The sequence below is a fragment of the Melozone crissalis genome, unplaced genomic scaffold, assembly GCF_028551555.1.
Source record: "Melozone crissalis strain CALT ecotype California unplaced genomic scaffold, PUWL_Pcris_2 ptg000036l_1, whole genome shotgun sequence".
Lineage (NCBI taxonomy): Eukaryota > Metazoa > Chordata > Aves > Passeriformes > Passerellidae > Melozone > Melozone crissalis.
In genome coordinates this window covers 20,390,773-20,404,508 of record NW_026535814.1, presented here as the reverse complement: position 1 = coordinate 20,404,508, position 13,736 = coordinate 20,390,773, and the positions used below count along the sequence as shown (strand labels likewise).

Here is a 13,736-nt window from a genome sequence, read left to right as displayed (position 1 = left end):
TTTTCTTTGCCCATTCAGGTGTGAGGAAACTGGACAACGACAAAGACAACTTTGAAAAAGGAGCAGAAGACAAGTTCACGCTCGATGCCCCGAATCTGGGAAAATTAAGAAAAATTAATATTGGGCATAATAACAAGGGAGGCTCTGCTGGCTGGTTCCTTGCAAAGGTTAGTTACTCCTGAGACATTCAGCATAAGCATCTCATGGGCTCAAAATATCTCACCCTCTCAGTGGTCTGGTAGCAAGAGATTTAAGGATAATTGCTGGTGATACAGGTTACTGAGAAGGACACAAATAATTTCATTCTCTTGGCTTAACTCATTACCACAACCATAAAAATACCAGAATCCAAGAGTTATCTGTTGGATCTGTTCACAGTGAAAATTTGCAGACTCATAGCTTGCCCAAATTTAAGTGATTTGTCATTGGCTCAGCAAAAGAGATATGCTTGCCACAAAGATCCTATTCTTCCATTTTCATTTTAATCTCCTGCTACAGGGTAGGAAGGTATTACAGCTTTTAGTATAATAGTTGAAGGAATATTTTAAAAGGGGAAATCTGTGATCCTTCTCTGGTCTCATTTTCTTTCCTCTGCTGATGTAGTTTAACACAGCTGGCTTTAATCCACAGAAGACCTGACCCCATATTTGTAAATCCTCAATAACAGGATAGTTCAGTGTAATACAAATGCAAATATTAGCACGTGCTTCTCCCCCACCACACAATGCAGGAAAAGTTACAATGCTGGCAGCCCATGAAAAATGTGGAAGTAAAAAACAGAGAGGTTGTGCTCAATGTCATAAATACTGGGTGGCAAAAAACACAGAACCTCATTCTCGCATCAGAGGTGTAATGACATAATTTTTGATGAGGTTGGTGAGGTTGCTCAAGTCCCAAAACCTGGTGTAGTGTCTACTTGCAGCTATCACACCAAACCTGTACTCTGCCACAAGCCGCCAGGATATTTAAGTAAATAAATAAAATGCAGCTTTGGCCTTGCAAATTCAGAGGGAAGGTTGGAGAACTGAACTAAAATAGCTCTGTTGTTGTCTACTGGTTTTAGATGTTTTTTTCTGTAATTTGTTTCAATACTTGGACACTCTAGTGTTGTCACTCCAGGTTGAACCTGTTCTCATGTTTCCTGTGTTTTCAGAGTGGCTTAATACTCAGAGATGGTTTTCCACCTCTAAATGTAATAATAAACCCACTGAAAGGAACCCAAAGAGGATCAGCTGGTAGAGAGGCATTGGAGTGCTGCTATTTCTCCCAAACCTCATCTATTTTAGTCTCTAGCACTCCAGCTCTCTCATGCTGACAATCCCAGCCCTGGCAGACTCTGCTGTCTGTGTCTGTGGAGGTACAACAGGACTCAGGAGTGCTACAGGCAACAGCACGGTGTGGGATGAATGACAGGAGGGGAAGCTCTGTTTCCCAAAGAATGGTTTCATAAATTTATCAGAAAGGACAGGTTTCAGATTCTCCCTCACTGTTGAGAAAAGTGTCAAGGGCTTTCTATAGTGATTTTTTTCCCCCCTCTGAGACATAACCCACGCAGAGGAGTAGAGATTTTGATTTCTTCTCTTCTGACCGAAATCCTTTAATACTCTTCTCTGCTCGTTTAAAATACTACAGTAACTCTATGGCAGGATTCAGGAGTCCAGCAGAAGATATCTCAACAGGAGATGCCAAAAACTAGTCTAATATTAAAGGGGAATATTGTTCCCCAGCTTGTTTCAGCCAAGTATCACAGAATTCTAGAACAATCTAGTTTGACAGGGACCTTAAAGACCCTTCAGTCTCATCCCCTGCCATGGGCAGGGATACTTTCCACTAGCCCAGATTGCTCCAAGCCCCATCCAGCCTGGCCTTGAATATTCCCAGGGATCCAGGGGCAGGCACAGCTGCTCTGGGCACCCTGGGCCAGGGCCTGCCCACCCTCCCAGACAGCAATTCCTAATTCCCAATCTGCCAAAATCTGTGCCTGCCCTGTGGCAGTGGGAGCCATTGCCTGGGTGCTGTCCCTGCCTGCCTTGTCCCCAGGGGCTGTGCAGCTCTCCTGGAGCCCCTGCAGGCCCTGGCAGGGGCTCTGAGGTGTCCCTGGAGCTTCTCTGGTGCAGCTGAGCAGCCCCAGCTGTGCCAGGCTGGCTCCAGAGCAGAGGGGCTCCAGCCCTGGCAGCAGCTCCGTGGCCTCCTCTGCACTGGCTGCAGCAGCTCCAGCTCCTTGTGCTGCTGGAGCCAGGGCTGGGGCAGCTCTGCAGGTGGGCTCTCACCTGAGCCCAGGGGCACAGGGGCAGGATCCCCCTGCCCTGCTGCCCACGCTGGGGATCAGCCCAGGGCAGGGGGCTCAGGCTGGGGCAGGCCCAGCTCTCACCCACAGCACCCCCAGCTCCTTCTCCCAGGGCTGCTCTTGATCCATTCTCTGTCCAGCCTGTCTTTGGATTGCCTCAGACCAGGTGCAGGACCCTGCACTTGGCCTTGTTAAACCTCATGATATTTGCACAGCTTCACCTCACTGTGGTCCAAATCCTTCCAAATTAGAAACTGTTTCCTGCCACAGGGTTTTAACGGGAGTGCCTTTACAATGGTTCCACCCTGGAGTAAATGTCTGGGATCTAGTGACAGTAGTGTGTCACACAGGCTCATCTGATGGTCTGGATTTGCCCTGAAATTCCTAGGCATTATTTTATAACAAGGCTCCAAAGCAGAGAGGGAGAACACAGCCTGTTCCCAAAGCAGAACAAAGAGCTGTCGTTCAGCTGATGGAGAAGAGTGGCCAGCACACAGGCTCTGGAGAGGAGGAACACAGGCCAGGCCAGCTGGCCTTGATAGCAGAGACATCTGGTCCCGTGCACCGCAAGAGATGCAGAGTGGGCTCACCGGATAAAAAAGAAAAAAAAAAAAAGCTGGGTTTTTACTCACTGATTGTCTGAAGTTCTATCGGCACTAATTAGGGAGTGGAGTGGGATCTGCCGGAGCATTGAGTATGTTAATACCAAGTGAGGGTGTGTACATTTTTAAGCTTCTGCTCTTCTGCCATCCCACAGTGTAAAACCTTTGCTTTTCCCATGCTGTTTTCCAACGTGGTGTCTCTTTTCCCTCAGGTGATCATTGAGGACATAGGCAATAAATGTGTGTACCAATTCCCAGTTGGACGCTGGTTTGCTTTAGATGAAGATGATGGGAAAATCCAGAGGGACATTCTTGTTGGGGGCACTGAAGCCACAGGTAAAATCATGGCCCAAATCCGTGGTGGGAAATGGGAAATTAAAGCTATTAGCCATGTTTTCTTTAGAAGATTGAATGCCTTATGCTCAGGGAGGCCTGCAGTGAAGCAGGCATGTATTGAAGGCCTGCAGTGAAGCATCTGCTGGTGGTAGGCTTTGTGTGAGGGTTCCTGAGCTGCCACATTTCCCACCTTTGTGCCTCACCTGTGAAGCTGTGCAGGACCTATGTGCTGGTTTATTATCTGGTGCACCTGGATAAGGGGCTGCTGGGCAGGGAATAAAATACACAGCTTGTACCTTCAGCAAATTGCTCACCAGCACTCAAACAAAGTGTTTGTTATTTCCAAAAGGACAAAACAGCGAATGTTGTACTTCGGTTTCTTGTCTGGGGAGCTAAACATCCTTTTACAAAACAAGAAACACAATGCTGAGCCCTAAATCAGTCTTTTTTATTGTCTAATGTGGTTAAAGCAAAGACAACCAAAGTTTATGTCTCTGTTAAAAGAAACCTGGATGTTAAGTCCATAAAAGAACTTGTCACGAGGCAGAAGATTATTTGGATAGTGTCCTGCCTGTATTTATTTAATAGCACGAAGGCAAACACTGTGATGATGCATGTAACAACTGTTCTTTACTTCCTTGTACGGTCTTCAGCATCTGCAGTCTTCGTATTGCCCCCTGCACGTCCATGAGGAAAGTGGTCTGGGTGCAGATCCCTCACTGCAGGATGCTTATTAGGGAAAATCAAGGGAAGAAACCAAAATAAATGAAATTCAATCCCCAAAAGATTCCTTTTTCTTTTACCACTCATGACTGTATTTTGTTTTCCTGCTCTCTGGGATTTTGAAGATACATCAACAGTAAAGCATGCTTGAGTACTTTTTAATGTAAATTTCAAAGGGAGAATTATTTGTAAGAGAGTGAGTTCTGATGCTTTTGCTTCATCCCAGGACCCTATTGAAATTTCTGACTGATTTAATCAAAAAACTTGGCTTAGGTCTCAACTATTTTCTACGTGCTCCTATAGTGTTTAGGTGTGTTTTTGATGCCATGAGACAGGTTTAAGATGTGCTTTTCTGTGAGGTAAGGCTTGTGGGAAGAAGTGTTTTCATTCTTAGACCAACAGTTGGAGATGGAAAAAAAAACCCCAAGGACACTTTTATGTAAATAGGTTTCTTTACAGAGATACTTTTCTTTTTTCCAACTGGGCTGAAAAACCAAACCTTTTTTGCTGAGATCTGTAGGTTCTCACTGTGACTGTGGAGGTCCTGATGGCTTCATCACATTACAGGCTAAGAAACAAATAAACCCAAAGTTTTCAGAGTTTTGTGATATTGAAGATTTTGCTACCACTGTTTAAAGAAACACTTCTCCATCTTCTCAGCATTCTCTGACCTATTTGGTGCTTGGAATTTCTCAAAATCAAATTACATACATGCCAATTAATTTTTTTTAACCTTTCTTCACCTAATCAGCATCACGGAGTGAATAAAAAAGATTTTTTTTTTCCCATCGGGCCATGGAATAGGGAGCTTGTCACCCCATGCCTGTTCCTCTTGGGCAGTCTGAAGGTAGATGTGCATTTCTCAGAATTATGTGTGGGTCAAAAACAAATGAAGCATTGCACTGTGTGTAAGAGAGATGCCAAAACAGACCAGCGGGAAATCAATAGAGTCTCCAACATAAATCCAATCAAAGTCAGACTCTTTTCCTCCCTTTTTTTTTTCTCCTAACCAAATTTTTGATTCCTCCAGGCATTGTGTACAACGTGGCTGTAGTGACCGGAGATATCAGAGGAGCTGGCACCAACTCCAAGATCCATGTAATCCTCCACGGCTCCAAAGGCCTGAAGAACAGCGGAAAGATTTTCTTGGAAGGAGGTGAATTTGAACGTGCCAGGACGGATCTCTTCAACGTGGAGATAGCTGCCCTCCTCAGCCCTCTCAGCAGAGTCACCATTGGGCATGACAACTGTGGGGTCAGCTCTGGCTGGTTTTGTGAGAAGGTGAGGCTTAGTTACCATAAACTCATGGAATCATTCAGTTTGGAATGGTTCCGTTTGGAATGAGCTCATGGAATACTACCACTGAGCCAACACTGCCAGGAGTTTTGCATGCAGGTAGCTGCTCCCCATTCAGAACCTGACCCCGACAGTCCAGACCAGCTCAAAAATAAATAAATAAGTCTGCTTTTGTTTGGAAGGCAATATCCCCAGTTTAACAAGTCAATATTATACATCACACACGAGAGCAGCTGATTGCCTCAAAGGCACGTTAGATGCATAAGTCAATCACTTGCTAATTGGGTTGATTGCCCCTCTGCAGTCACAAAGACAGAGATTATTGTTTGCTCAGCTCCAAAAGCACCTTCAGATGTTTGCCCAAGGGGCCGGACAGAAATGCAGCCTTGGATTGTGCTGAGCATTTCAAAGTTATCATCTATGCTCAGACTGCCCTGAAGTTTCTAGATGCTGTTCTGGAGGCTCAGAAATAATAATAATATAATTTAAAAAAAAAAAAAAAGGGAAAAAACCAAACAAAAAACCCAACCAAACAACAAAAATACCCTGTAGAAAGTGGCTGACCCCAGCTGCTACTGAGAGGCAGTGGAGAAATATGCAAAGTTGTTACCCAACAACTTATATTTCTTTGAGAAGAATTCTACACAGCAGTGGGGGAAGATGTTGGAAAATTATTCTAAGTTTAGTACATGGTGTGTGATCCCTATATCTGTGGGTAATGTTTGGTTTTGTACCATCCAGTGCTTAGTACACATGCCAGAGATTAATGTGGCCTTGTGTTAACTCCCTGCATCTGTGACTAATAAGTTTTGTGCCAGCTAATGCTTCCTTGTTTGCTTCCACCAGTGATTAATATGTACTGGTAGATATCTTAGTTTTAAGAACAGAGGTGGAGTGCCAGAGCAAAGAATGATAAAGAAAAGTGCATCACAAGCTGGATACAGGAAAGAAGATTCACCAGAAGATCCAGGACCATAAGGAAATTTTGGGGAATTGGATGCTCCAAAATGACCACCAAAAATCCCAAAAAGACCCCTACTCGTATCCAAGTAACTTCATGGAAATAATAAGCATATATTCATGCATACAGGAAATGTAATGAATATGTGATAGAATGTGACAAATATGTATTAGTGCAATGTTTGCTCTGTTTGGTTGCTGCTCATGCTTTGAGGTGAAATTCCCATGAAACCAGCATCTTTAAGAAGTAATTTTGTCTTTCCAATCCAGCAAATTGGTTGGAGAGTTTATTTTCCAGCTTTTGGTGGCAACAGTAGATCATATACGAGGTCACCAGGAGCGTGGAGAGAAAGGCAGATGCCTACCCTCAAGCTATGAGGAAATTCAGTTTTCTTGGCAAGCAAAATCAGCTTGTGATGGATATGTTTGAAGGCTTTTTGTAGCCTGTGTTTTCTGCAGAGCCCTGGTGTGGTGCAGGGCCTGTGCTGCACGCTGCCTGCTGCAAACACCCTGCCTGCTGCCATTCCCTTCCCTCCTGGGGTTTCACCTCTTCCTGCTTGACCCATTGTGATGTACTGCTGCAAAAATGGCAATAACAGAACAGATGAGTCGTAGCTGTACTCCAAACTGGGATTTGTGCAACCAGTCTGGCTCATATTGGTCCAGAAACGCTGATTTTGAGAGCAGGACCAAGACCTCCAGCTCTGTCTTTATTTAAGTTTTCAGTGCCAAGGTCCTGTGGGCTGCCAGTAGCAGAATATTAAAGCTCACTGTCCCAATCTCTTTTCCCAGGTGGTGGTTTACTGCCCGTTCACTGGGATTGAGCAGACCTTCCCATGTGGGAAGTGGCTGGATGAAGATGAAGGGGACGGCCTCATCGAGCGGGAGCTCTATGAAATGGTCTCTCTGCGCCAGAAAAGGCTGAAAAGTAGGTGCAAATGTCCAGGAGCCTCCTGTGCCCATCATCCCTCCTCCCACAGGCCTCATGCTCCTGAGTGTCCCCTCAGTGACGTGGGTATAGCCAGGGCCTAGGAGAGATTCAGGTGGGTTCAGTCACTGGATCACAGATTGCTCCAAGCCTCATTCAACCAGGCCTTGGGCACTGCCAGGGATCCAGGGGCAGCCACAGCTGCTCTGGGCACCCTGGGCCAGGGCCTGCCCACCCTCCCAGCCAGCAATTCCTAATTCCCAGTGTGCCAAAATCTGTGCCTGCCCTGTGGCAGTGGGAGCCATTGCCTGGGTGCTGTCCCTGCCTGCCTTGTCCCCAGGGGCTGTGCAGCTCTCCTGGAGCCCCTGCAGGCCCTGGCAGGGGCTCTGAGGTGTCCCTGGAGCTTCTCTGGTGCAGCTGAGCAGCCCCAGCTGTGCCAGGCTGGCTCCAGAGCAGAGGGGCTCCAGCCCTGGCAGCAGCTCCGTGGCCCCCTCTGCACTGGCTGCAGCAGCTCCAGCTCCTTGTGCTGTTGAGACATGGGTCTCAGCTTTGAAAATACTCCTTTAGGGCAGTGTAAAATTAAACTCCTATATATTTTGAAGAATTATACTCATTTTCTTAAGGTCCACTGTGCTTAGGCTCCCTCAGACATCACCTTACCTTTGCAGACAAGCCAGGCCATGTTGCTTATCACTACAGAAGCAAAGCATTCTCATTAGAGACAGGAACAAAAAAATACAACAAGGAGACAGACCTTGGTGGGGGAAGGGAGTGAGAACGAGAAATAAAACAAAACTCTTCCTTGTTGACTTCAGCAGTTTTTATTCCTGACCTAGAGAAATAACAAGTTCCAGTCCTGTCCGTGTGGCAGGTGCGTGCTGGATGCAGAGCCTTTTCTCTAGAGGGAGGCAATGGCTCACGTTTGCTGGGAGGAGCTGCTCCATGCCGTGTGGGCATGTTCATCCATCCCCAAATTCTCCAGCTCCAGCCTGCTCCTGCACCGAGCCAAAAAATATCGCTGCTGCCCGGCCCGTGCCGGTGTGCCCATGTATAAACAGAATATTTTAATTAGGATAATAGACACGGTTTAATCCGAGAGTGCTTCGGGTGGGCTCCTGCTTAAACAGCAGTTCATTTGAATAAGCTTTATCTAAATGTTAGTCAGCGCTGTAACCACATTGCACCTCCTGCGCTCGGTCCATTTAGCTAAAGCATCTGCAACCTTTAACCCCCTATTATCAGCCCTGATTGTTATTGACAGGCTAATTCCCTCAGCACTGCATTGCAGGAGATAGACACAGAGCATTAGCCTTGAGAAATCTGTGACCTTTAGCTGCCAGATTATAGAAGTGCAAGACTCAGAGTTAGAAAAGACCCATTATGTCATCCCTGCTATCTCCCTGTGCACACAGGACTGTCCCTTTCTGCAGAGATGATCAAAGCTGGCTTCAGCCCCACTTGGGGTATCCATGGTGAAACGTCTCCCAGCACAGCATCCAGAAGCTGCTCCCGCAGCAGATTGCAGCTCCATATGTAGCTTGTGTTTATTCTGTGGGTTTTTTTATTCCCTCCTCTCCTTATCTGGAATGTTATCCTGGAAACTGTTGTGCCAGGGCTTGTCCTCCCTGTGCCCTGGGCTTTCGAGAATTTCCAAAGTGCCTGGATACCTCAGTGCGAAGGGATGGGATGCGCCCAGCAAGCCCTGGGAGGATGATGATGATGATGATGGGAATTTGGGGAGATGCCTGGCCTTCTCCAGCAGCCTCAGCCCTAGCTCAGCCACACCTCCCCTGCATGGTTTCTCCCTGACAGCCCTCTATCAGCATTTAATCCTGGTACAAGGTCCTGTTTCCCCCTCCGTGCATGCTTCACTCCTCCCTTCCCTCAGCAAGGGGTCAGGGAGGCCAAAACACACAGATGAGGGCAGCCTTTGGTGTCTGAATTGCACTTGCAGCTTTCCCCAGGGACAACAGGCTTCTCCATGACATGCCATCCACAGATTTTGCTTCATTTCTGCTCATCTAAAACTTGCTGGTGCTTTTCAGAGAGGAGTGATCATGAATATTTTGTATATTATTAAAACAGGGGCAAAACTTTTTCTGAGAGATCCCTCTTCCCCTCCTCTTTTTTTTTTTTTTTTTTCAGTAGCTCTTGTCTCTTCTTTATACACTCAAACACTGAGAAGACCAGTAAAAACCTAATTTATATGCATGCCATCATATTTTTATATTCCATTCTGGGCTTTGAAGGTCAAGCTGTGCTAGTGTGGGCTCGGGTGTACTGAAAGGGTTAGCAATTCTCTCATTAGGATTTGTTAATAATTCAGCTGGTGTCTCAGTGAGGAAAGAAAGCTGTTCCTTCTCCTGTAGGTGCAGCAAGGCCTGCAGAAGTGACACACATTATGGTCAATAAGGCATGCAGGGGCCATCTAGAGGAAATAATGGAACCCTTATATATGCAATATTCTGGTATGAAAACCAATGTAAAGTTGCTGCAGGTGGATTGGACTTATGGTTAAAATGCTGGATGAAGACTTCAGATAAAAATCTTGCAGATTTGCCACAATCTTAGAGTATGCCATGCAGTATTAAAGAAAGTGTTAGCTGAAGTTCGTGTCAGATTTAGGCATTTAAATAATTTAAAACCTTTTGGAAAAATCTTTACACTGACTAAAGATATGGTACTTCTGAGTGTGGTTGTCCCACATGGTGCAGCCTCACTAGGGATGGATGCCTGAGTGGCCTTTGAGACAGCCTGTTCTGCAAGAAGCATTTTTGGGATAATTAGTGCAGTCTTGGGAGGCTTTTTGTCTCAGGATGAGGTGATAGCAGGTCTGTGTCCTATGCCAGACATAGATCAGACAAGCTTTAGGAGGTACCTGGAACTGCATTGCACTGTGCACAAGTAACTGGATGCTGACAAAAGGACAGAAGAATATTTCCCTGAATTTATGGTCTTTGAGGCTGGAGTTGTAGGTATTTGAGAAGTGAACTGAAACTACAGTGTTGGGTCACACCCCTGCACTACCCTGTTAGCAGAGTGTAACAAGAGAATATGGTTCACCTGAAAAGAGGTTGTTTATGTTTTTTCTCATTTTCTTTTAAATGAAATGGCAGATTTATGTTTCTAGTCTCATTCCTGAACATCATGCAGCAGCTGATTATGTTTGTGCAGAAAAGGATGAAAGGTCTTTGTCTTTCTTCATCGTACCCTCTCTACCTACCAGGGGAAGCAATGATAATTATGTTTTTCACCAGGTTGCCCTATAAAAATTACTTTTTAAAACAAGTATCTTTAACCTTTCTTTCTAGAAAACCCCTGGTCTCTGTGGATTTGGACAAGTGACATTAAAAATGCAGGAACAGATGCCACCATCTTCTTCCAGATTTATGGAGACAAAGGGAAGTCAGATGAGATGAAGCTAGACAACAATTCAGACAACTTTGAAACTGGACAGACTGACAAATTCATGGTACGAATCTTCTGCAAGTGGTAGATTTGGCTTGGTATTGTTTTCCAGGGGTTTAGCTTCAATCCTGGGCAGAAAATCATCAGTGTGAGATTTTTACTCTATTAGATCTTTCTAAAGTTGAGGTGAAGTCAGTCCATTTGGTGGTGATGCAAATGATTTACTTGCATATGGATATGGCTTGTCTTCCCAAAACAAGGAATAGGCTGATATTTTTGACTTCTCTCTGATTTAGCTCTTAAAAGATGTTCAGAGATGCCCTTTGTGTGTGTGCTTTTCTGACTTACAAAAATGGGTGTTGCACCCTTTCTACCCATTTACAGATAGAGCTTCCTGATCTCGGCAACTTTTATAAGCTTCGGATATGGCACGAGAAGAGAAGTCCCTTTGCTGGCTGGCATCTGAATAAGGTGAGGGGACAGCAAGGGAAGGCAGAGCTGGAAAATCAGGCTGATCACAGAGCTCTGCAGTGCCAGTCCTGGGTCACTGTGTTCCCCAGCTGGCAGCTGAGCTTCATGTGCAGGGCTCTGTGGTGCCTGCCTTGTCAGAAGACAAGATAAAATGATCTAAAGTTGCACCTGAGAAGGATTAGATTGAACATTAGGAGAAATTCCTTAATGGAAAAGGTTGTCCAGCCCTGGCAGAGCTGCCCAGGGCAGTGGTGGAGCCCCCATCCATTTAAAAGCCATGTGGATGTGGCACTTGGGGACATGGGGCAGTGTTGGGCTGGGCAGTGCTGGGAAAATAGTTGGACTTTATGATCCAGGAGGGCTTTTCCAACCCAAATGATTGTGTGATTTTCTGTGTGGTAAATGAGAGCAGTGGGGGGAGGCAGCTCCCAACAGGTCAGACTGATGGTGAAAATCCCACTTTGCCACCCTTCCCATGTGAGACAACTGATGTACTCATCTCACTGCTACCAGGGGTTTCTTCCTTGCTCTTCAGAAAACTTCCTATTCTTAGACACCACTGTTATGCAGAAAGGCAAACCCACTCCTTCTGTGGCTTATTTACAATGTCCATAAGAAAAAACCTGATTCCAGCAGAGATTGCACAGTGTAGCATCCCCTGCCCTGAAGTGCTGACAGCCCTGTGATGGGGACTAAGCTCCTGCAGGCTGGAGGAGGCCATGGAGACTGTGCAGAGCCCTGTTCTGTGTGGGAGGTGACAGGGTGACCTGCTTGATGTCCTTTGCTCTACCAGCGTTGATTACAGTGCTATCACCCCTCACTTGGGTTGTCTGGACAGAAAATTCACCTCTAAGCTTCACCCCTGCTCCTCCTCAGCAGCTTGGATGGCACCCTCTGCTCTTAGCAAAACACACACCTTGCTCTGGATCTGTAAATAAGTGTGTTGATAAATCACAGTTTACCACTTGGAGCTTTTTCTGGGGCTCCTCTAATGTGCTTTGACAGATCCTGCTCTCCTGCATTGTCATGGAGCTGTGAAACCATCCACTGCCAACACCCATCTCCAGGGGTAGGAGGGCATCAAGTGCTGCTGCTGTCATCACATGGTGGGAGAAGGTGTCTGGCTGGGCTCTTTTATGACAAAGAAATTCCCGGTCAGACTTTGGGCCACTGCAATCATCCCTATTAGTTTGTTCACAGATAATAAGCAAGAATGTTTCTATTTTCCACAGCTGTATATTTGCCTGTGGTATCTTATTTTCCTGCAAAAAAATTTTGTTCAGGAAGGAAAAGAACTTAGAGTGTGTCTAGGATTCCCTTTTGGCCAAACTAAGTAAACCTGATTAAGACGCAAGAAATGAATTTATGTTCTTCTTGATGGTTGGACTTATTTTAGGCCTTTTTCAAACTAAATGATTCTATGATTCTATGACTTTAGGAAAGTAAGTCTGTCCATACACGCCCATTCTGATGTTTTCTGAGTGGATCAGGCTCATGGCACAGGAATCCCATCACTTCTGCACCCATTATAGCATCTAGGAAATTAGATTAAACCTGAATGATGCTTTGTTCCAGTCCTCCCACATTTCATGCCTGGTTTGCTTCATGCTGGGTCAGGCTTCTATTCTCTATCACAAGAACCCAGAACAGCCACCCTGGTCAGGACAAAAGTCCCTTGAGCCCAACATCCACTTTCTTGTGTCACATGAGTTTGTGGTTTTAGAAGTATAAGAAAAAAGACAAGCATTTATGATACTTCCTCCTAACATTTTTTCACGTTTTGACTATTTCCAGTTGGACACTTACTTCGTAAACTGACCTACCAAACAGAAAGCATTTAGCAGGTTTATTTTTCCAGTTAGTGGTTTGAAGTTTCCAGCCTCCCCTTGAACCTTAATAGCTTTTGGCAAGGACTTCACAGGCTGATTTTGTCTTTTTTGTTTTTTGGGGTTTTTTTGGTTTTGGTTTTTTTTTTTTTTTTTGCTTAGAACTTTGTTTCACAGGTGTCATTTGATGCCTTGTATTTCTTGAGGCAGAAGAGCGAACATCTGATCCCTCTCTGCCTTCTCCAGTGTCACCTGTGATTTTACAGACCTTCATCACACCCTTGCTGTACACACTTCAACAGACCACTGCAGAGCACCACCTTATTGGCTCATTACTCCTTTGGGAGCTGCTGCAGATCTTTTTTCAGGGTTCCTGCAATTTTATTTTTGGTTTTTTCCCCTCAATGCATTGATTCTCATCAGCAAGAACCCACAGTACAAGCCCCATCCCATATTTGCTCCTTGGGGTAGTAGAGTGGCACACGGTGAGCCATTTGCAGAGCCCCAGAATCCCTCAAAAGTTCCTCAATGCCATGGAACGATTGGAGAAAGGAGGAATGAAAAGCCATCAGTAGGGCAGACTTTTCTCCATGCATCACTACAGTGCACAGCCTCGACGGTCTCGTTATTAATGTGTTTTATTTCTCTGCTGCTACCTAATCTTGCCTCCCTGGCAAAAAACCTGTCAGGATCTTGTTGCTTTTTTGCCTCTGAGCCTCTGAACTCACGCGGTGTTTTGGTTTAATGAAGGTAACTCTGCTGAAAACGCTGACAAAAGAAAAATACTCATTCAACTGCGGCCGCTGGCTAGATATAAATGAAGAGGACAATGAGATCGTGAGGGAGCTCCCCGCCGAGGGATCTCTGGTGACTGAAGTCATGCCAGGTGAGAGCCACGG

The 13,736-nt window shown here is 45.5% G+C and overlaps 1 protein-coding gene across 1 annotated transcript in view; it reads left to right on the top strand.

Annotated features, from left to right (window-relative positions):
• The window catches only part of LOXHD1 (lipoxygenase homology PLAT domains 1), a 152,712-nt gene that overhangs the window by 44,201 nt on the left and 94,775 nt on the right, over positions 1-13,736 (top strand). Inside the window, exons 6-12 of the mRNA XM_054283407.1 lie at positions 19-167; positions 3,102-3,225; positions 4,979-5,229; positions 6,997-7,132; positions 10,444-10,604; positions 10,925-11,011; positions 13,588-13,723. Coding sequence (XP_054139382.1) covers positions 19-167; positions 3,102-3,225; positions 4,979-5,229; positions 6,997-7,132; positions 10,444-10,604; positions 10,925-11,011; positions 13,588-13,723 — 1,044 coding nt within the window. The remainder of the gene's footprint in view (positions 1-18; positions 168-3,101; positions 3,226-4,978; positions 5,230-6,996; positions 7,133-10,443; positions 10,605-10,924; positions 11,012-13,587; positions 13,724-13,736) is intronic.